A 22487-nucleotide genomic window follows, 5' to 3' on the forward strand; every position below is an offset into this window, starting at 1 on the left:
CTATGCTGCAAGCTGAAGTGGACACACACCCCAGCAATCCTGTGCTGCAACTCAAACAAGACCGCAGCCAGCATGACTTGGGGGACGGCGTCCGAGAATCCGTTGTTGTGGAAACAGAGGATGAAGAGGAACCATCCCTCCTCCTCGAGACTTGCATGGGGGGAGAGAGGGCACAGTCAGAAGCGGCAGCCATGCCCACGACGAACGTCATCAGGTCAGCTAATTAACTTCTCTTCTCTGCTGATGGATGTTATAATTGCCGCTATTACAATATTCAACTTTCTTTCTCTCTAACAGCCATGATGATCTGATGTACACCTACAATTCATGCTGATGCTGCTCGCGTTTTCTAACTGGGGGTGCTCTCCCAAATTTAAGGTATCTATCAGCTCAATTAACTTCTCTTCTTGTCTGAATGACTGATTGATGTTTTAAGCATTTAATTTCTCCACTAGTCATCTCTTTGTTTATCGCTAACAGCCATTATGATCTGATGTACAACTGGTGATGCTTGTTGCCTCTTTGTATTAGTGATGCTCTCGTCTCAGTTTCTTTGGAATCATCACCACTTATTGGTCCTGCTTCTACCACCATGAAGGTACAGCTCAACTCACCTCTACATATTTTTTGTGTGTTGGGCACATAAAGTGTCTGTTTCAATTAGCACTAACATATTTCTTAGCAGTAGCCTAGTGCTTTTAGACAGACTCTGAGCATAAGAAACTTGAGCGTGTGAAATTAAGCCCTCCTGTTTTGTATGTGAAATTTGAGGAAGCTAACTCTGCAGGACACTTGACTTTGTCAACATGGAACAGGCTGGAGCAACACATAATGCAGCTTGACTTATGGTACAGTGTCTGATTAGTCCAAAATTTGATGAAGACTACAGCTAGCAACGAGCAACCGGAGGAAGGTAATCTAATGCACTAACATATTTCTTAGCTGTAGCCTAATGCTTTTAGATAGACTCTGAGTCTCTGACCATTAGAAACTTGAGCGTGTGAAATTAAACCCTCCTATTTTGTATGTGAAATTTGAGGAAGCTAGCTCTGGAGGACACTAGACTTTTTCAACTTGGAACAGGCTGGAGCAACACATAATGCAGCTTTGACTTTTGGCACACTCTCTGATTGGTCCAAAATTTGTTGAAGATTACAGCTAGCAATGAGCAACCGGAGGAAGGTAACCCCTGATGCTTCCTGGCATTAATTTCAGATGCCTTTATTTCTACAAGCCCAGGAGATGAGATTTGATCAGCAGGGCGCCACTTGCAGCTAAAGTGAACAAACGTCCCAACATCCAGTACTTGCCAAGGACAGTGAATGTTCTGCGGTCAAGTTGGAAGCCATGGGATCGATCCCTTTCCGAGCCTGCCAAAAGCTAGCGGTTCCTCAAGCTCGACACTCCATGCACATCTGAAGCGTGGAGTGGACTGAGGTCATACTCGTAACTGGTCAGTTCAGCAACTCCTTTTATAAGTATCCTGTTACATGTTCAACATGTACTTGCAATTTCTGATATTGGAACACGTACAGTCAGAATGGAGAAGTGGAAGATCTAATGGGCTATATATCACAAGAAACTGCCATTCGATTTCCCCTGTTTGCATCCTGCTGCTGGCCTCTGAAAAATACTCCCTGGTCAGACCATGTGGAAACTGCCGGCCCTGATCCCTCAACTAGCTGGCAGTCGATTCTTACCATGACCTGGATCAACTTTGAGGAGAGCGTGTAATTGTCAATACAGAATTTGTTTCTGTGCAGTCTCTGTTTCTTTTCTCTTTCAATAGACGAGTACAACTCTGTGGTTTTCCGTTACTTTCACTTCGCAAACTGCAGTTCCTCAGCACAAGGTCTTATACTCTTATACAGTTATTTTTACTCCGTGAATAATATGCACTACAGAGCCTTCAATCATCATTTCATCCTGAATAAGAGGCAGAGCAAACATGTATGCATGATGTGGGTGCAGTTTTCAGTAGAGGCTTGCTCTGTTTGCTGCTGCTGCTAGTACACATGTGTATATATAGACTTATTTGTAGCCGAAGAATGCGCGCATGTCTCGCAAACTGAACTGGTTTGATGAAAGAGGTACACACAGGAGCAGGTCCTCGCATGCTCTGTTTTACAGTTATAGGCAGACCATTTTAGTCCCATCACGTGAGGAACAGAAGAAAAGGTATCGATCAAGTGTGAAATAAGATGTGTCAACAAAAGGAATCTGTTCCATTCATGGTGCAGGAAGCTTTGAGCGCTACAGAATGGAATTTGTCCCATGGTTGCATTAAGCGGCATTAAAATAAACGATAATTTTTTCAGTTTCTTTAAAATTTTAGTTCAGGTAACAATGCTGTCTGTGACTAGCAGGTAGCATGACTGAACATAAGATTAACACGGACGCCAGAGAGGGTTTGATCTGGACGGGGGAAGGCATAGACGCTGGCAACCTCTGGGTGGCGCACCACGGTGATGGAGGAATCTGAGCCCTAAGGGACGGCGGCCGCGAGAAAGCGCCAGCCGTCTCCAGGCCATTGCTCTTCTCCTCGCTGTTGTTTTCCCTTCCCGAATTTAGCTATACACACCTCGCACTTGGGGCCATATCCCGTCGTCTCCCCGGTCCAACTCTTACTAGGGACAGAACTCCCAACGCTACCTTAACGTCCCGGCAGGCAATGGAGGCTCTCTCCTCCCGTTAATGAAGCCAGCTACCACTGAGCAGCTTCCGGTCCTTCTTCTCCGCCTCATGCCGAGTTTCAGCACAGAAGAACGTCGTCAGGCCAGCTAATTAACTTCTCTCTTCTCTGTAATTTGGTCAGTACTGGAAAACTATATCAACTAATATGGATGTTAGTTCATCTCTTTTTTCATCACTAGCAGCCAACATGATCTGCTCTTACGTTGTAATAATTGGAATTCTAGTCCATGTGGACATGTGCGCTGAAAAAGACAAATGGGGTATCATGCATGACCATGGTGAACCACAACTGTTGGTCCTGCATTTTCTGCAAGCATCATGTACTAGGAACGCGTTACAGAACACATATAGTTATCAGCACTCAGAGGAGTAACGGAACCAACATCATGATTAGTTCTGGAATTGATTGGGTTTATAAATAGCCTGACACTTCAGACATGCCACTAGATACATTACATATGGAGAACACAACTGTTGTACATACCAATTCATACAATATACTTTCATCACAACTTACAACACTCTCGGATATAGAGAGCAATCCGTAAAAAACGAAAGGTCTGGATCGAACACATACATGATTATTATCATTCTTTTCTTGCGAGAGGATTATTATCATTCATATAACAATAACATATAACTATACTGAAGTCTTACCCACTTTCCTCTTCAGATTGGCCCATCTCAGTACCACTGCCACATAAATCTTGTCCTGCAGCCCTTCCACAAATATGAAATAAGCAGTTCTCCATCTTTTTTTAAACAGCATCAGACAGAAGACCACCCAAAGGCCAAGGACATACCCAACAGCCAAACCAAGGTAAAGGGATATATTCCCCGATCCATCTCCATGATCTACATGCGTAGGTCCACTTGAACTGTTTCCTGTACAATTGTTGGTCAAGGGGTAACCACATAACCCAATGTTCCCAATGTAGTCAGATATGCGTCAAAAGTCTGGAATTGATTTCCAGTTGGTATCTTTCCGGACAGAGTGTTGTATGACAGGTTCATATAGCTTAGAGAGGTAAGACCTGTCATGCTTGAAGGGATCTCGCCTGATAGCTCATTGTTTGACAGGTCAAGAGATTCCAACTGCTTGAGCTCACCAATTTTCTCAGGGATTGCACCACTTAAACTGTTCCACGAAAGGTTCAGACTTCTTAATCCAGCGAGAGAACCAATCTCTCGAGGGATCACTCCGGTTAAACTGTTACATGACAAGTCAAGAACCAGTGTATCTGAGATTTGATAAAAAAATTCAAGTTGTTGCCTTTTAGTAAGAACAGGAACTCCTTCCCAGAAAAACATATAAGAAAATACTAAGTTGTACAGATGAGGTCCTTGTATGTGATTGATGGCATTATTAAGAACATAACTATGTCGAGAAGTGTGGGCCATTGCACTCAAGTGAACTAATGATTCCGGCATGCTTCCTGAGAAGTTGTTGTGTGCAAGATCTATATATTGTAGCTCTTGAATCTTTCCAATTTCAATGGGAATTTGGCCAGTAAACATATTGTACCGCAGACGTAACAATGCTAAGTACGGTAACTTCGCCCCTATCCAGACAGGTAGGTCTCCGGAGAATTTGTTATATGAAAGATCAACAAAAACAAGGTTGGGGCAGCTTTGAAAGACTCCTGGAAACTCTCCTGAGAGGTTGTTGTTATTCAAAATTATCATATTAAGGTTATGCATGGGTGGGTTAGAATCCTCTTTGCAATTTGGAACTTCTCCTGTCAGCTTGTTCCATGATAGGTCTAGCAGAGTCAACTGTGTCAATGAGCATAATGAAGATGGAATGGGGCCTGATAGTGAATTGCTATGAAGCATAAGATCCTGCAACAACGGGGCTCCCAAATCAGATGGCAATGTCCCTGATAAAGAGTTTACTTGCAAGTACATGCCTTTAATATTTCTTGGAAATTTTGGAATTGTCCCGGTAAATCTGTTGTTGGATAGAGCCATTATTTCAGCTGACATAAATTCCATTGTTGCTGGTAGTGTGCCGGTTATCTGATTATTGGACAGATCCACAAGTTCTGCCCTTGAAAATGCAACCCAAACCCAATTTGGGAGTGTAGTTATGCTTGCATTTGCAATCATAAGGAGCCCAAGGCCTGTCTGCGATCTAAGCCATGACGGGAATGCTGGCCCTATCTGCAGACCATCTAACAGAACTGCTTGTAGTTTGAATGGAGGAACCCAATTCGGACTGACCTTGATCTGAAGAAGTGTCTTGCCCAAAATTAACATCTTCAAATTTCTGAGGCTTTTTAGGTGATCTTCAGTGACTACACCATTTAGTTCGTTAACTTCTAGGTCCAAAACAAGCAATTCGGTGAGTGACCATATCCATTTCGGAATAGGTCCTGTAAGCTTATTGTGAGGCAGGGCCAAGCAGGTCAGGTTTTTAAGGGGTCCTGGACTACTGGGCATGGCCCCACCTAACATATTTTGACCCAAGTCCAACACTTGCATCTTGTTCGAAGTACAGTTTGGTAACCGCTCCATCAACTGTGTGATGTCCCCTGAGGTTTGGCTGTATCCTAGATTTAGTATCTTCAGGTTGCATAGATTTTTGAAATTTGATGGTATCATGGTGGACATGAGATTATTTCCCCCGAAATTAACTTCTTCAAGAGAGGCCATGCTGCCAATGTATTCCGGAATAGGGCCATAAAAGCGACAAGCTTCCAAGTTCAGAGAAGCAAGGGACGTTGAGTTCCAAAACCAGTTGGAAGCAATTGGGGTGTTAAAGTTGTTCCATGAGATGTCAAGCACCTCGAGTGCCGTAAGATTGGATTGGCCAAGGACAGCAATTGTGCTTCTTAGGCCAGTTTGCTGTAGGTAAAGCTTGCTAAGATTCGGAAGCATGTTAATTCTATGGACCCAGTCTACTACATTGGTAAGGTTCATATAGCTCAAGTCGAGGTGCTTCAGTGATGGCATGTGTGAAAGCCACTGAAGATCCCTCAAGTATAATAGATTATATCTCGAGGTTTTGAGATCCAGGTAGACAAGCTTGGAGAGATTTCCAATCTGCGGGGGTACTCTCCCATAGAACAAGCTATATGAAAGGTTGAGATATCTAAGGCTTGGAAAAGAACCAATGAGCTCCGGTATCTCAGTCCAGTTGAAGTTATTGCAGCTCAAGTCTAGATACCTTAGTTGCTGTAAAGTAACCAAGGAGTGGCTTATCGCACCTCTATATGCAGGGTATCTGAAGCAGTTATGAGCACTTCCACGAAGATTGAGCTTGACGACGTGGCCGGTTTTGTAGCTGCACCTGACGCCTTTCCAGTTGCAACACTCTTCACCTTGCCAGGACGAGAGGTTGACACTGGGCTCCCAGAGGCTCTCCTTGATGGAGAGAAGCGCGCCCCTCTCATACGCGACACAGCTCCCATTCGAAGCTGGTGCACGGAGGGGAGAGGCTGTGGCTGGTGGTGGAAAGGAGAGGAGCAGGCACAACAAAGCTATCAGAGTTCCTTGGACAAGAATCCTGAGCTCAGACATATTTTAGTGTGGGTTTTCTCTTACGTGTATTTCGGTATGAAGGTATGCATGCTTATGAACTCCGGTCTGGATCTTGTTCTATAGTGGATCTGTCCTTGGATTCAGAAGACAAGTCACCGGTCGATGGAAGACTGGCTACCACCATTGATGTGATTTGTATGTCTTATGCTCGCAAAAACCTAACACACACGGCAACCGCAAGGCACGGTAAGTGATATTCCACGTACCAGGATGTCTTTCTCATCTAGATAGCAGGATGTTCTTCGCATCTAGATACCAGGATATGTGGTTCCCCTTCCACTGATGGGACTGTGACCTATAATGAGACAAATGAAGGTACCTGATTTGTAAGCTAGCCTAGTCTTTGCTTCGGTTACCTATCACACAGGGCATCAGTCACCTGCAGGGGTCAAGGATGGATGGTTACAAAACTGCAAGGACAGTACGGTTGGTTGGCGATTGTGATACAGACAATTCAGAAAAGAAGCATTAATAGATATTTCACTCGGCTAGCCGACTTGAATATATAATGTGTACTGCTTTTATTTTTATTTTTCTCTTTTCAAGATCAAGTGCTTAACTAAATTGGTTTTACTGGCACCCTAACACACACGGCAACCGCATGGCAGTGATGGCACGCTAAGTGATATCCTAGTCATCTAGAAATACCATGATGTCTGGTTCCAGTGATGCGAGTACGACGTTTAATGTTCCAGGGGTCAAAGATGAATTATAATGAGACAAATAAAGATACCTGATTTGTTGGCAATTCCAGTCTCTGCTTCATTACCTATCAGACAAGGCATCAGGCACCTGCAGGGGGCAAGGACATTACACTCGGATGATTGTGATACAGATAATTCAGTGTATTGCTTTGATTTTTATTTTTCTCTTTGCAAGCTTAAGTCCTTAACTGAAGTTGTTTTAGTGGGTCCTAACACACACAACAACCACACGGGGTAAGTGATAGATATCCTCGTTATCTAGAAATACAGGATGTGTAGTTCCAGTCATGCTATTATGACGTATAATTAGATCAGGCAACTGTAGGTGTATCAGCCAGCTCTAGGTGTATCAGGCTAGTCTAGTTTTTGCATCAGGTACTTATCACAACTCATGCCATCAGCACACTTCAGAATAGGAAATTCATGCTGGCCGGTTTCTGCACTTCATTTCCAGAAATTAGCACGGATCATACCGGTGACAACAAAAGATTATCTTGTTCTTTCTCAACGGACTTTCAGTCATACAGCCACTACCAACTCTTCGATCCAGCAAGTGCGAACAGTAAAGAGTAAACATGACACTGAACTACTGAGGGGGCGACGGCGAGGGAGACGCCGGCTCTTCTGCTCGCACTTGGACTTATTTGTCTGCTGGGCTGGCCCAACTGGGCCCAGATAATCCATAAAAATGATAAATATATATTTTTTTTGTATAGGAAGATTTTCATACGAGCAGTACATTTTTTTGCGGGAGTTTTTTTTTTGCGTGATTTATTCATAATACATTTACTTCATTTGAAGAGAAGTTTCGATCTATTCATCTTCAATCACGGCGGTGCAACGAACACCAGAAATAATAAAAATTACATACAGATCCATAGACCACCTAGCGACGACTACGAGCACTGAAACGAGCCGAAGGCACGCCGCCGTCATTGCCACTCCCTCGCCGGAGCCAGGAAAAACTTATTGTAGTAGACAGTCGGGAAGTTGTCGTGCTAAGGTACCATAGAACCAGCGCAGCAGAACATCAACCGCCGCTGATGAAGAGTAGCGTAGATCGGAAGGATCCAACCTAAAAACACATGAACGTAGACGAACTATGACCAGACCCGAGCAAATCCACCAATGACACATCCGCTAGAGACACACCTCCACACGCCCATCGATGATGCTAGACACACCATGGGGACGGGGCTAGGAGGGGAGAAACTTATTCCATCTTCAGTGAGCCGCCGCCGTCTCGTCTTTCTGAGCAGGACACAAAATCTAAAAAGATGCGAAGAAACAACCGAAAATAGAACCCTCCCACCGGTAAGGGCCAAGATCCATCGCGACGCCATGGCCCTAATGCCATCGAAGACGAGGCGGACCGATGGCTTATACATCTCTGTATGTGAACTTTTTTATATTTCACAATATACTTTGAATTATTTTATAGACTTGTCTTTTACAATACTTTGTAGATTTTTTTTAAATGAAAACATTGTTCTAAAGAAAAACGAACTAATAGCTCACTTCTAGAGCTATTAGGAAGGCTTCAAGAGCGTTGAATAGAAATCCTACACAATATACTCTATGCCCTCATGTCTTTTTAAAGTAAATGATTCGACTTTATTAAAAGTGGACCAAGTATATGAGTTCAAATGTTTTTTTAAGTAAATGATTCAAATTTATTAAAGCTAGACAAAACATATGAGTTCAAACAAAAATGGAACAAGAAAAGGTCATTTTAGAAGTTACATCAAAGTCTTTTGCAATCCTCAACTCTAGGTCCACCTCTTGCACGATGAATTTTATCCATACATCCCTGCAAGAACTGCAAAGACTAGACATGAAAAAAAAGCTTGACTAACATCAAATTAAGATTTAAAGGAAAGCCATAAGAGCAACTCTAGCAGATCCGCAAAAACTGTCAGTCTGCTATAATGACCGTCCATCTACGGGATGGTAACGATTTTTCTGCATGGAACAGATCTGGTATATTCAGCCATCCGCTAATTTTTTTTTGCGGGATCTTGCAAATTCCTGCTCGCGTCTGCTATATCCCGGTCCCGCTCCCCCTCTTTTTGTTGGTTACCCTATCCCGCCAGCAAGAGCGTGTGAAGGACATTTCAGCCCGCACCCTCTTGGCCACCGCCGCATCTCCCTGTTGTCAGTTCATGCCCCTGCCGAACCTTCTCCACCAATTTTGGAGGCCGGGGGTGCCGATTTCTCCTCGCATGTAACTGGCCGTCGCTGGCACCATGGATCCGCTAGTACCTTGCCGCGTGGCGACGTAGCGGGCGGATCTGCTTGGTCCGGACGCTGGCGAGCGTCGTAGTCGACTGTGGTGCGGCGCCAGTGGCTTCGTCAGAATATCCGCCACCTGCTCACTTGTGCTCACGTGCTCCACCTCAACTTGCCCGTTTTCAACACACTCTCGGATATAATGATATCTGAGATCGATGTGTTTAGTGCGCTCATGCAATACCAGATTCTTACTCAGAGTTATGGCAGACTTGTTGTCAATCAGCAGCCTCCATCTGTCAGGTTCAGTATCTTGAAGATCAGCCAGCAACCTGCTCAACCAAACTCCCTGGGATGCTGCAAGTGCAGCTGCAATGTACTCAGCCTTGCATGCTGACTGTGCAACTATCCTTTGCTTCTGTGATGCCCAAGAAATCGGATTGCACCCGAGGAAAAAGAAGATCCCTGACGTGCTCTTCCGATCATCGACATCGCCGGCGTGATCAGTGTCACTGTACCCCATCAATCCAGGCTCTCCGTCAGTATGCTTCTCATATCGCAGCCCGTAGTCTGCTGTCTCGCTGATGTACCGGAGTATATGCTTCACAGCCGCCATGTGCTGTGTGGTTGGAGCTTCCATGTGCCTACTGACGATGCCCACTGAGTAGGCACTGTCCGGTCTTGTATTGACAAGGTATCTGAGACTGCCCACCACGCTACGGTACTTAGTGACGTCCTATCTTCCTTTGACAGACTGAGCCGATTCTACATGGGCGTAGAGCGCGGATTGCACCCCTTCATTCCAAAATCCTCGACGATCTTGCGGGCATAGCTACTCTGACAGATAGTGATTGCTGTCTTGGACTGCTCCACTTCGACGCCGAGGTAGTAGAGAGCAAGCCAAGGTCGCTCATGTTGAACATCTCCATCATCTGGGCCTTGAACTCTCTGATCTTGTCAACGTGGTTGCCAGTGATGATGAGGTCATCCACGTGCACCCCCACAAGCAGAGATGCATCTCCAGCCTGCTTGCGGTAGACGACATGCTCGTATGGACTGCGCTCGAACCCCAACTCAAGCAGGGTGCCGTCCAGCTTGAAGTTCCAAGCCCTCGGCGCCTGTCGTAGGCCATAGAGCGCCTTGCGCAGTCGGAGCACACTCTGGCCGCGATCGACGCCGTCGTACCCTGGTGGCTGCTTCACCGTACACCTCCTCAGCAAGCTCTCCATTGAGGAATGCTGACTTCACATCCATGTGGTGCACTTCCCAGCCGTCGTGCGCTGCCAGTGCGATCAAAACACACACCGTCTCCATCCGCGCGACCGGCGCAAACACATCATCGAAGTCGATGCCCTGCCTCTACGCATAACCCTTGGCCACTAAACGAGCTTTGTACTTGACAATATTACCTTGGGGATCTTTCTTCACTTTGTAGACCCATTTGAGGCCTATGGCGTGGTGACCACTTGGGAGCTCGGCGTACTCCCAGGTCTGGTTCTCCGTGATCGCCTTCATCTCGGCGCCCATGCCCTCCTTCCAGCATGCCTCGCTCAGGGCCTGCTCGACGCTGGCTGGCTCCTCCACTGCAACCAGGCACAGCCCGCTGTACTCCAACGTGACAGGTTGGGCGTGGTCGATGGCATCCTCCACGGTGCGGTACCGTAGAGGTACCCCCTCGGTGTCAACCTCCTCGCCTGTCGGTGGCGAGACGAACTGTACAGGCGAGGGCGACAGTGTTGCCAGCGTTCGCGGCTCTTCTGATGGCGTCCGCGGCTCCTCCAGCGGTCCCGGCGTCGCTGGCGTCCTACACCCAGCGTGCAGCTCGGTGCCCCTGCAGTTGATGTTGTTGTTGTCGACCTGATACTCCAGCAGCATTCGTGGCCGCCTCCGCGTCCCAGCTCCAAGGAACCTGTTCATCAAACACAACGTCCCTTGTGACATGGAGTTTGCGTCCCACTGAGCCATACACCCAGTAGGCCTTTGTTGTAGGGTGGAACCCTAGATTGAGATCTTTTACGAATTGGAGGGGAAATCCCCAAGAACAAAAAGAACACAAAAGGGGGAAAACAAGAGGAACACTCGAATTGACTTGATCCAATCACACATGTGCTAGATCCAATCACCCAAAGAGATATACAAGGGTCCAAATCCAACACAAGAAGATACAAGAGGTAACTAGTTCATCCCAATCCTATGAGGAGAGAGGTCTTGATGATCCTATGATGGGGATCCTTCCCTAGATGGGGTCTTGATATCCACAAGAGGATCTTCTCCCTTAGGAGGTCATGATCTCCATGAGGAGGAAGATGAGCAAAGCTCTCTATTTGTCTATCCAATACTTTGCTATCCTCTAAATGAGCTAGGGAGAGAGTACTTATAGCCTAGGGACGAAATAAGAGGAAAATGGGGGTACAATGGTCATTTTAACCCAAAATGCACGCAGGCATATCGGCGGAGTCCGGGCACCCGGGGGTTGCTGGGATGAGGAGGCCGGGCACCCGGGGTAGCGCTAGGTGAGGGTGCGGGCACCCGGGGGTAGGGGTGCGGGCACCCGGGGTGGTCGGGGGCCGCACCCTTTGGGGGCCGGGGGTCCGGGCACCCGGGGCATAGGAGGCCGGGCACCCGGGGTGGTCCGAGGCCTCCGGTGCTTCGCGTCTTGGTGTCCCTCTTCCTCCTCCTTCCCCCTTCTTGGATGGTGTAGATGTTTCTCTTGCGCTTGAACTCCTCCTCGTCGTCGATGAAGCTCCGGTAATACCTATGCATGCACACGAGAGGGATGTCAAGTAGTATACCATCCTCAAAGGGGTCAAGTGAACACGTGTAAAGGAGATGATTAATCTTTATGTATGTGAACTAGATATCGCACGTGTCACTTGCCAAACGGATTCTTGACATGGTGATGTCCATAGGATGCTCCGCACCAGCCTTGCTGCCATCTTCATAGCCGAGGAACACCATGGGAATGGACCGGTCCGAGAGCTTGGTGACGCGTGGGCCGACGGGCTTGACATGAACCTTGTACCAAAAGTGCGGAAGTAGGCGACGTTCGGTCGTCGCCCATGCCACGCCTCATACGGCGTGACTCCGTCCAGCGCGCGCGTCAGCGATCGATTGAGTATGTGGACCGCGATCTTCACCTCCTCTGCCCAGAAGACAGAGGGCACGTTCATCCCCTTCATGAGGCAGCGCGCCATCTCAACCATCGTCTGGTTGCGCCCCTCGATGATGCCATTTTGTTGCGGAGAGTAGGGCGCCGTCGTGTACTGCTTCACTCCAGACTCGTTGCAGAAGCTTGCGAACGCCGTGGAGTTGAACTCGCCGCCACGGTCACTCCTGAAGGCCAGCAGCTTCAGGCCACGCTCATTTTCAGAGATCACCTTGATCTTGCAGAAGTACTCCAGGGCCTGGTCCTTTGTGCGCAACATCTCCACCCACATAAACCTGCTGTAGTCATCCACAATGAGCAGAAAATATCGGTTACCAGCTGCAGTCGCCGGTGAGATCGGCCCGCAGAGATCTCCGGCTTGTTCCCTGTCCGCTTGACGCGCACCAACAGGATCCTTTCCTGATTGTACACACACATCTCGCCGTCTTCGACGACAGTCTTACAGCCAATCTCATCAAGTTGTCCAATGCTTATGATGTTGTTACAAAGGCTGGGAATATATTATACCTTGGACAGCACACGGTGTGAGCTATTTCTGCACTTGAACAGCACGGAGCCTCTGCCCTTGATCTGTACTGATGAGCCATCGCCAAACTTCACGACGCCGGTCACCGAGTGGCGAATGCGCCACGATCACCTGTCATGTGATTGCTCGCCCCTGTGTCGAGGTACCAACCATTGCGCGGCGCCTCTTGGGGAACCACTTTCTTCTCGTTGAGGTAGACAGACTGGTTCGCCGGCTCGTCCGGGGTGAGTGTCAGGCCGCAACAGACTGCCAAGAGTAGTCCCGACTGCTCCTCCTGCACTTGCGCCACGTCCGCCTCCTCTTGTCGCGGCTTGCGGCAGCCCTTGGACATGTGTCCTTGGATCTCACAATTGTAGTAGGTCCCTTTGAAACGGTGACCGCCACTCGACGAGCCCTATCTGCCATTGGCCGCGCTACCGCTGGGCGCGACATGTTTTCCTTTTCCGCCACGCTGACCTCGGCCACGGCCGCCACCGCGGCCGCCGTGGCCCGCGGCCTTCCCACGAGATGATTCGTATTGCCCCTGCTCCTTCGTGCGCGCCGCCCATTCTTCGGCAGTGTACAGCAAGCTGCCGCCGGCGCGTGAGTCACTGTCATTTCCGTACCGCTCCTCGGCAGCCTTAAAGCGCCCCGTCAGGTCCTCAATGCTCAGCGTGCTGAGGTCGACGAGCGTCTCAATCGAGAGAGCGATCTGCGAGTAGCGCAGCGGCACGACTCGCAGAAACTTGCGGACGACCCTCTCCTCGGTGACCTTGTCGCCTAGGATATTGAGGCTGGTGATCATGGATCCCAAACGCATCGCGAAATCATCCACGGACTCGCCATCGCGAAACTCGATGGTCTCGAACTCCCGGGCTAGAGACCGCGCCTTGGCTGCGCGCACTTGGTCACCGCCGATGTGCATGGTGGCGATCGCGTCCCACGCCGTCTTCGCCGTCGGCTTGACGGCAAGCATGCCCAACATCTCGGGGGGCATCTCCAAGGATGGCCTCCAGTGCCATGCGGTCCTCGTGGAAGTCGACGTCGCCGTGCTCGACGGCGTCCCAGAAGCCATGCGCCTCCAGCTTCACTTTCATGAGCAGAGACCAGTCGTTGTAGTTTGTCTTTGTGAGCATCGGCCAGCTTGCCGATCCAGACTCACGGATCACCTTCTGCACCACCGGCACCACGACCTCGCGCCCGCGCGCAGTATGGCCACGCCCGCGCCTCCTCGGGGGAGAGCGCGACGGGGACCGTGAACGCGGCGGCGTCTTCAACTTGAAGCCGCCCGCGCCAGTCCCGTCGGCCGGTGCCTTGCTGCGGGCCACCTTGCCGCTGCCCGCTTTGCTGCCGGCCATGTCTGCAGGATGTCAACGGGGCTCTGATGCCACTTGTCGTTGCAAATTGGCAACTCGCTCGCGCTCACAGAGACGTTTTTCGCTGTGCCGAACTGGCTCCCAGCTTTTCTGTTTTCTCCTCATCTTATTCAGGGCTTACAACGCGGATCGCTGGCTGACCCGACTCCATCGCCACGCCGTGCTACGATCGCGCCATCCCACGATCTCCATGGCGTGGCCTAACAAACCCAACACTAAACCCTCGGTCGCAGCGTGAACGCAGCACGCCTCTGACCCAAAGCAAATCACAACTATTAAGCAAACTTGATGGGCCTACCAACTAATGTAGCCCACTAACAAAAAAGCAAATATCCTAGCGACGTGATTAACACAACACGCAGTGCCACAATTTTTTTTCAGGCGGCTCCTATATCAAATTTGCGGGACACAGTTTTAGCCGATATGCTAGAGTTGCACTAAACCATCCACCTCAACAGGTGAGAACCTATGATTGAGAAATGAACTATGGTAGGCACCTTGCCGAAATGTTGCTTCATCGCCATATTGTAAGGGAAGAAGACTGGGGACACAAAAGAACGAAACGAGAGATGAAGTGACAACAACAAGCTTATAACACCATTGTCCTAACCACCGTCAAGACAAAGTTAAAGTACCCGGACAACCAATGAGGATGGAACATGACAACCAATGAGGATGGAACATGGGACTGCTATTATTGCGTGACACTGCCACTGAGGACACCAAACCAGACACGGTTAATCATCAAACTAGAATTCGAATGTTGATATGTGGTTAACTGCCTGTGATAGCCGGAAAAGGCATGCGGGGGGCTGGTTCACTTGTTCATTCTCCCGATGTGATATGTTGCCTGCATGCTGCTACTGACCCCCCCCCCCCCCCCCCCCCCCAGAGGCACTAAATTGGGAATATCTAGTACAAATTTTGTACTTTCTCTGCCTTATAATAACTCTCTTGTGACACTGAATAATGCGTAGACGAGAGAAAAATATAGGATAGAATTAGATTAGCTTTTCTAAATGAGTACCCAATTAGAGCAAATAGCATAGTACCCAATAGGAGACTAGTAGTTATTCCTTGGATTATCTAAACCTGGCTTTGTTTCACTAGAAAAACCAAATAAGTATTTAGACGAGGTTGAGATAATTGACAGGTAAATTGCTATAGGAAATTGATTGGTTATTTTACTGATGCAATATAAAGCAATTGGAGTATCCATGTATGGGCGAGGGCCCTATGTTTCGGTTTCACCCTCGGGGTCCCAACATGAATGGAATGCTTTGGAAGGCCATACGTCGAACTTCAAAGCACACAATCTTGCCAATTTGTCCATCTCTATTGATCAGGGTCACCACTTGTGGCTTGCTATTCCTCATGACCCTCTTTGTATCCCTATGAACATTTCTTTTGACCAATAAAGTTTCCGCAAGACCCTAAAAAACCTGCAAACTGGCAACGGATGTAGGCCACCAACATCGCATTGTGCAAGGGGGCGAGGAGCAGAGCTAGAAGCCAGGCGAGAGATCGAGGAAGGGCCACTCCGCTGCTCTCTGTCGCGCCAGGGTTTGCTCAGGCTAGAATTTTTTGTGTGTCCAGATACAGTTAAGAAAATATTTATTCCGCTCGTGCCACCAGCACCGAATCAATGCTATAGCCAGCATCTTTCTATCCCTCGGCAGCTGAAAAACTGACTGAAGAAGCTCCTTGATTTGTCCTTTCTTCTTCTTATACATCATTTTTTTACATGAGCTGAAGATTTATATTAATCAAACATCAACATCATAAGAAAATCTATAAAAGATTAGGAAAATACAATTCATTCCTTAGGGAATACTCCACATGAATATTCTCCATAACCACCATTCTGTTTCCTACCAAAAAATTCCTGGATTCAATGTAAAAAAAGTTTAGCAGAGCAAGGCAAGAGAAAAACATATGTTGCTTCAGAAAACTTCTCATGCATCTTATTTACCTCCATTTAGAAGGAGAATAAGCATAACACATAACACATAACTACAGGGTCAGCCACATGACATTTATTTTAGGATGTAAACCACCGTTTCTTTTATCCAAAATGTAAGTACACAACAAGGTTCAACAGATGCAACAATAGGTAGCACAAGTTTCTGACTCCTGGAGAACAGGATGACAAACACACAATTTTAAAGTCTTCATCAATCTCCCGACACAGCATCTACCCGTGGAGCGACTGAACAAAAACATCAAGTTCCCCTCTGTAGGCAGCTACATGGAGACAACCGCTCAGCACAATCTCATACCCAAGATGCATAGGATGTCGTACTGCAAGCAAAATGGGCGTTGATCGTCACAAAACAAGGTTCAGGAACCCACTCCCCATCTTGTTCGCCATCTGCTGGGTATGAAAATACTCGGCCATTTTGATCCAGCTGGTATACCTGGCCACCCTTCAACCCTATCCTCTCTGGGTTCACCAACAGTCGTGGCTGGCCAATAGGTTTCTCGCCGAAGAAGAATGCCCACTTCGACAAGCCTCCATCTGCCACCCTCACGTACTTTGCAGGTTTAGTCGAGAAGTCGATGGAGAAGGCTTTCTCATTACCACCAAGTAGGAGAAGCATATCTTCACAAACCACCAACTTTCGAGAAAGCTTGGATGGGTCTATATTATCGCTGCAAGCAACTCTTAGTACCTCAACATGAAGCTCAGGTGCCAAATGCACGATGTACAGCTTTTGCTGTATCCTCGCAATGACCCGCCCTTTGAAGGACACCATCTCATGAATCAAATGTGCATTTAAAAAATCACGGTGCAACCATGAGGGGCTCCCAACTCGCCAAGCATAAAGGCAGTGCGGGCTGCTGACAAATAGATATGAATCCGGCGACGCTTCTGGAGATACGAATGTTCTATAGCAGAGCTGAATGGATGGGCAAGGTGGAGCTGCAACCGTGGTGCCAGTGAGCACGTCCATAATTACATGGGATCTGCCGGAGGAGAAGATAGCATGACCATAAGAACATTTCAGAATTTCCATTGTGTCCAAAATATTTGGGAGGCTCAACCGACGCAATGGAGTACTTGGATAGGCAAGATCAATAAGCTCCCATGTGTTTCCAGTGTTGCAGCCAGCTGGGCTTGTTTGGTCGGCACAGTTCCGGAAAATAACAGGTGGGAAGATCATGTCTAAGGCAGGCTTCATTGACATGAACGCGGCACGCCAACTGGGGCAGGTGGCGATGAATGCAAGAAGGTCACGGCTTGAACCCAACAGGACCATGATGGAACACAATAGCACATCTGGCAAGTCTGCCCAACCTTGGGGTCCAAACATGACGCAGAGCATCGACATGGTGGTGTTGGAGATCGAGATCCGGTTGATGTTCTGCATAGTGTCAACTTCAAAGTCTGCATCAGGAATTATGAATTTAAGGACAACAGTTATATCAATTGACTTAAGTTAAATATATTATACTGCGATCACTATGTTCATTCACCTAATACTAGTAAAACCACTGATAACTATAGTAACATAGTTAAAATGTTTGCAGAAACTAGAAACATAATACACAGTAGAGTAAATACAAAAGTATTGACACCCAAATATAAAAGTGTGGAAAAATCATGATAAATTTCATCGACATTTGAGAGACAGAAAAGGCAAGTGTTGAATCTTTCTTGCCACAGAACAAGCATGAAGGAAATATAGAAATTTGAGGTTGTTTAACACTAGTAGAAGTAAAATTGCAATTCAATTATCAACTATTTTCTACATGGATTTCCCCTAAAATAACAAAAAGGAAAAACAGATAAGTCCTCCATCGCTAACAACAAGTGAGGACACAATGGTGGAGGCCGTGTGCCGCAGCTACCTTCTCCGACGCTAGTTATCGCAAGACGTGGCAGCTAGAGACATCTGCTCTGCTCCCTCGGTCACTATGCTGACTCCAGATCTGGATGGACTGGGCCTCCTTTGTCGTTTGGGCTGTAGGCGCCTTGGCAGCATCATAGCATTTTGTTCCTCTTAGACAGGGCTTGATCGCCTTATGCCGCCTTAAAAACCTTGGGCTCTACATCTACAGAGAACCAAGCATCCTGGCTTATGGCAATTCCAGATCTGGATGGAACCAGGCCTACTGGTTCACAGTTGCCTTAATGCTATCATCACAATTATCATCTACCGGTCGGCCGTGGGTGGTTTAGTGCGGTGAGCGCAAATGAGCGGGTTTGTCTTGTGTGTGCTTTATGTAGTATGAAGGTATACTTTGTCAAACTTCTCGAATTTGTAGTGATTTTTCTTGCTGTCGACAACTTTACGATGCTCATCTGAGGTGAAGAAAGTATAGAACTAAGAAAAATGATCGACCTTAGATGAGCCATGTTAGGAAAGAGCAACATTGATCAATGTCCTAGAAATTTTAGAAATAACCATCTGAGTTTGCTTTGCATGCCTATCTTGAGGAGATGGATAATTGTTCTGCGGATAGAAATTTCCACAACAAGGCCAGAAGAAGCAAAAGGTCACGAGAAATTAGCATTTTTTGTGAAAGAAAAGAATATTTGTAACCACTTAAGGAAGAAAACCCATAGCATACAGAACATGCCAACAATCATGGTTTCACTGCTATCTTCCACATCACAAGTTGAGTAGGAGATTATTACCTCGCCAGCAGACAGAACTGAATCAATAATGCAGCTGGGATGATGGATGACGGAACAGAATCAATATTGCGTTGATTGCAGCAACAGTCAACGCACACACGGAACCGTATTGTCAAATGGCAGCCTCTCACTGCAGAAAACAGACAAGAATAGCCTCAGGGAATTGAATATCATGTATCATTTTTACACTGTACCGTGGGGTAACAATACTGAACCAAATGTTCCAGGTAGCTTAACTCTAATGGACTTCAGCTTACGAACTAAACAACTAGAACAGCAGTAAAAACCAGCACAAGATCAGCAATGAATGAACAAAAGCTAACCTTGCTCATGGGCAAAATAGGCTGTGCACGTGAACATGACAGAGATAACTAAAATAGGGGGCACAAGAAGAAGTATATGCCATTGCAACAAATAGATCAGGTCATGCTGCTCAGTACTTCCAACTTGCTTTTTTTACATATGTTACAACATCCATGAGAAATTAATGTTTATACATATCAGAAAAGCTATTCATTAAAATTGGTCGAAAACAACCATCAATTATTCAATACGTCAAAGACAAACATGCCAGAGTTGTGATAAACTTCTCTTGTCGCAATAAACTACTAAACTATTATTCTAGCAAACAACATAACCAGTGGCGCAGCTACCAAAAATAAGTTGGGCGGCCCAAGCAACCCAAATATCTTCAAATTCTGTACCATATATATTTATATGCTACCAAATACCAAACGTGCTATAAAATTGGCAGTAAACAACATTTGAGTACATTGTTAGATAGTAAACAACATCACTGCATTTGATGTGAACTTGTAAACTCTAAAAGTGGCATTTATTGTGAACTTGTAAACAATAATGCCTTGCACAGTATAAAACTATAAAAGGTAAAGAACAAGATCTTGAGTGGATTGTTTATGCTAATTGAGGATTTAGGGGATGATTCAGTGAACAATGACCTAAGTGGAATTTAGGGGAATAAAACTGGGAATGATTCAAATCAATTTGACTGTGAAGCTTGCAGGGATTGAGATAAGTAGTGATTCTGATGGATTGAGAGAAGGCACTGCCCAGCTGGGTGCCTCGGTCGCCGGCTCGCCGCTGCATGGCCGCGTGGTCGGCTGACTAGCTGTGTGTCGGTGGGTGGTGTCTGATTGGACGTCCTCTTGGGACTTTGGGAGGCAATGACGTGCGTGATGCTCCAGCAGCTGATGTGTGCTTGTGGGCACCCGGCCAGACCCTAAGCTCTGTATCACTGCGAATGCTACGTTTTTTTGAGGCGACACTGCGAATTCTACGAGTGCGAGGCTGCTGCGTTCCTGCTCTGTATTGGTGTCGGTCAGTGTTGCGGGTTGCAGTAGTGAACTAGTGATGGTCTGGGCTATATATAACTTTATTTTGTTTCAGCCTTGGGCTGGCCATGGCCCAACCAGCCTTGACGAAGCTCCGCCAGTGAACATAACTATTGATAAAAGAACATGACTATTTATAAAAGCCATTAGAAAAGACATATATTAACAAATAAAAGATGAAATGAAAACAACATCAAAACTAAAAATAGGAAAAGGAAATCTGGAAATAAGACGAAACGGTAAGCCAAAATGAAAGTAAACAAAAACAGGAAAAAAAATCCATCCCCAGGGTTCGCTATTGCTCTTGCTAGTCTTGCATATCGACTGTATGCGCGGTGACAAACAGATTTGTCTGGTCAACCGGCGGATGCAGCCAATTACCAGATCACCTTCCTCGGGTAAGTCAACCTTGCCTCCTCACCACAAGAATACAAAGTAATTAATGTGCAAAAGTCAAAACACAGCACCGTTGGTCCAAATCACTGTCCTTAAGCGGAGATAATGATTTACTGCCCCAATGCAAGCACCAACTCACTAAGGTCCAAAACCCAAAAATCACTTCTGATTTTCGTTTTGGAAATTCGAAAATTAGTTATACGGTTATAAATCGTGTTTAACGAACATATATATATCTGTACCAAAAATCTACTCCTACGCCATATAAATAGTATCCCGGTTCTTCCAGCCCCCCGTTGCGGCCGGTCTTGTCTAATTACTTCAAGGAGACCGGGCTATGCGTTTCAAAAATCTCCAGATGGGTGAATCGCTTACAACTACATCACTTGACTTGTGCGTGACCTAGGGTTCTTGCGCTTGTGCGGAGGGGATGGGAGAAAGGGAAGTATTGGGCTGAACCAGAGAGGGCGGCGGGCATAGATACCTGACGACACGGAGAAGAAGAGACGCCGACGATGGCGACGGAGCAGGCGGCGGCTGTCCCCGACGACTGCGCCGCACTCTCTGTTTACTGGTAAGGGTAGGGCAGGGCGGGGCAGCACGTGTTGGCAAAGTGGGCATGTGCTGAAGGCCTGAAGCGGACAGCTTCAGTTGGGCTTGGGCCTCATCGGTGCTACCAAGTTAAGACAAGCCCGCACCGTTTTAGCGTGTCTGCTGGTTTTTCGTTTTTTCGCTTTCCTTCTTTCCTACTATAGTTTTTCTGCTGGTTTTGTTTTCATTTTTGTTCTATTCTGGATTTCTTCTGGATATTTTTTTAGTTTCGTTTCACTTCTTAGTTTTTCTGCAGAAGTACACAGTGAAACCGTCGCGATTGTAAGCTGCCGATTAACCTCCAAGAGATGAGGTTTCCGGCAGCGATGCGCGCCTCCCCTTTTAAAAAGATCACTGGTAGGGAGTCGTATGGTGCACCAGAGGCTGGTAGTGCCCGTAGGTTTCTCCACTTTACGGGCGAAGCTAGAGGCGGACAAGTACGGGGATATCCCTGAGGTGGTGCTTGCCGACTGCCTTGTGCGGGCTGCGATTGCCGCGTGAGCGCGATCAAACTTGGGCCTGCAAACAGCAAGTCAAGGTGCACAGACGGGCAGACTGAAGGAGAAGGGTCAAACGCCAACAATGGCGCCACCTATGCAGACGCCATTCCTCGGGTGGTGGGGGTGGTATGGCATACCTGATAGAAGGGCGAGACTACCCTCCAGGTTTTGGTCCAGTCCCGATACATGGCGTCCACCAGGCTGCTGCTGACGCCCCAATCCAGCCAGCAGTGGTGCACCCAGAGACGATCACTGAACCTACCCCAACCTCAGTGTGCACCACGTCGTCTGAACTGCAGCAGAAGGTAACAATGGAGGAGGGGCGTCAGGATCTCACCCTGGACCCATAAACCGGTGACCAGTTCGGCAAAGCTGCAACTGCCACCTCTACTCCACTTTTGGCTGCGGCGACGAAGGAACCAGAAAGACTGTCCGAGGGGGGTACTGTATCAGCTCCTACTCGGGATGGTCCCATCCACCGAGCAGAGAAACATCATGGTGGTAGGAGAAGCTTGCAGGAAACAGCACAGGTGGGCACAGTCCTTGGAAAGAGAGGTGAAAGAGATACAGAGGAAGTCACAGCCGTGGAAGAAAAGCTTGAATATGTTGAGCATGACCAGCAGAAGAAGATCAAGGGCACAAGTCAGATGGATGGCAAGGAAGATGGGGGAGTGGAGGGAGAGCAGGAAGCAACCGGCATAGGGGGTCCCAGTAAACTGGTGGGTGCCGAGGAAGGCGCCCACCAGGAGCCATGACGATCCTGAGCTGGAACTGTCGAGGCCTCGGGCA

At 47.4% G+C, this 22487-nt stretch overlaps 2 protein-coding genes across 2 annotated transcripts; both read right to left on the reverse strand.

The window, feature by feature from the left end:
- Nucleotides 1-3084: 3084 nt before the first annotated feature.
- LOC109732510 (receptor-like protein EIX2) lies at nt 3085-6289 on the reverse strand. The gene has a single exon (XM_045231209.1). It carries the CDS (start codon nt 6214-6216, stop codon nt 3595-3597), a length of 2622 nt encoding a protein of 873 aa, XP_045087144.1. The 5' UTR covers nt 6217-6289; the 3' UTR covers nt 3085-3594.
- A 9942-nt stretch (nt 6290-16231) lies between these two features.
- Nucleotides 16232-21195, reverse strand: LOC120969799 (uncharacterized). Its single transcript, XM_073504962.1, has 2 exons — nt 21092-21195; nt 16232-17605 (listed from the first exon to the last, which is right to left on the reverse strand). Exon 2 carries the CDS (start codon nt 17586-17588, stop codon nt 16491-16493), a length of 1098 nt encoding a protein of 365 aa, XP_073361063.1. The 5' UTR covers nt 17589-17605; nt 21092-21195; the 3' UTR covers nt 16232-16490.
- Between the last annotated feature and the right edge of the window lie 1292 nt (nt 21196-22487).

The sequence above is a fragment of the Aegilops tauschii genome, chromosome 7 (assembly GCF_002575655.3).
Source record: "Aegilops tauschii subsp. strangulata cultivar AL8/78 chromosome 7, Aet v6.0, whole genome shotgun sequence".
NCBI lineage: Eukaryota > Viridiplantae > Streptophyta > Magnoliopsida > Poales > Poaceae > Aegilops > Aegilops tauschii.

What these genes read in the sequence shown, in the direction of transcription:
- LOC120969799 (XM_073504962.1), bottom strand. Translation starts at nt 17,588, where the DNA reads ATGCAGAACATCAACCGGATCTCGATCTCCAACACCACCATGTCGATG.
- LOC109732510 (XM_045231209.1), bottom strand. Translation starts at nt 6,216, where the DNA reads ATGTCTGAGCTCAGGATTCTTGTCCAAGGAACTCTGATAGCTTTGTTG.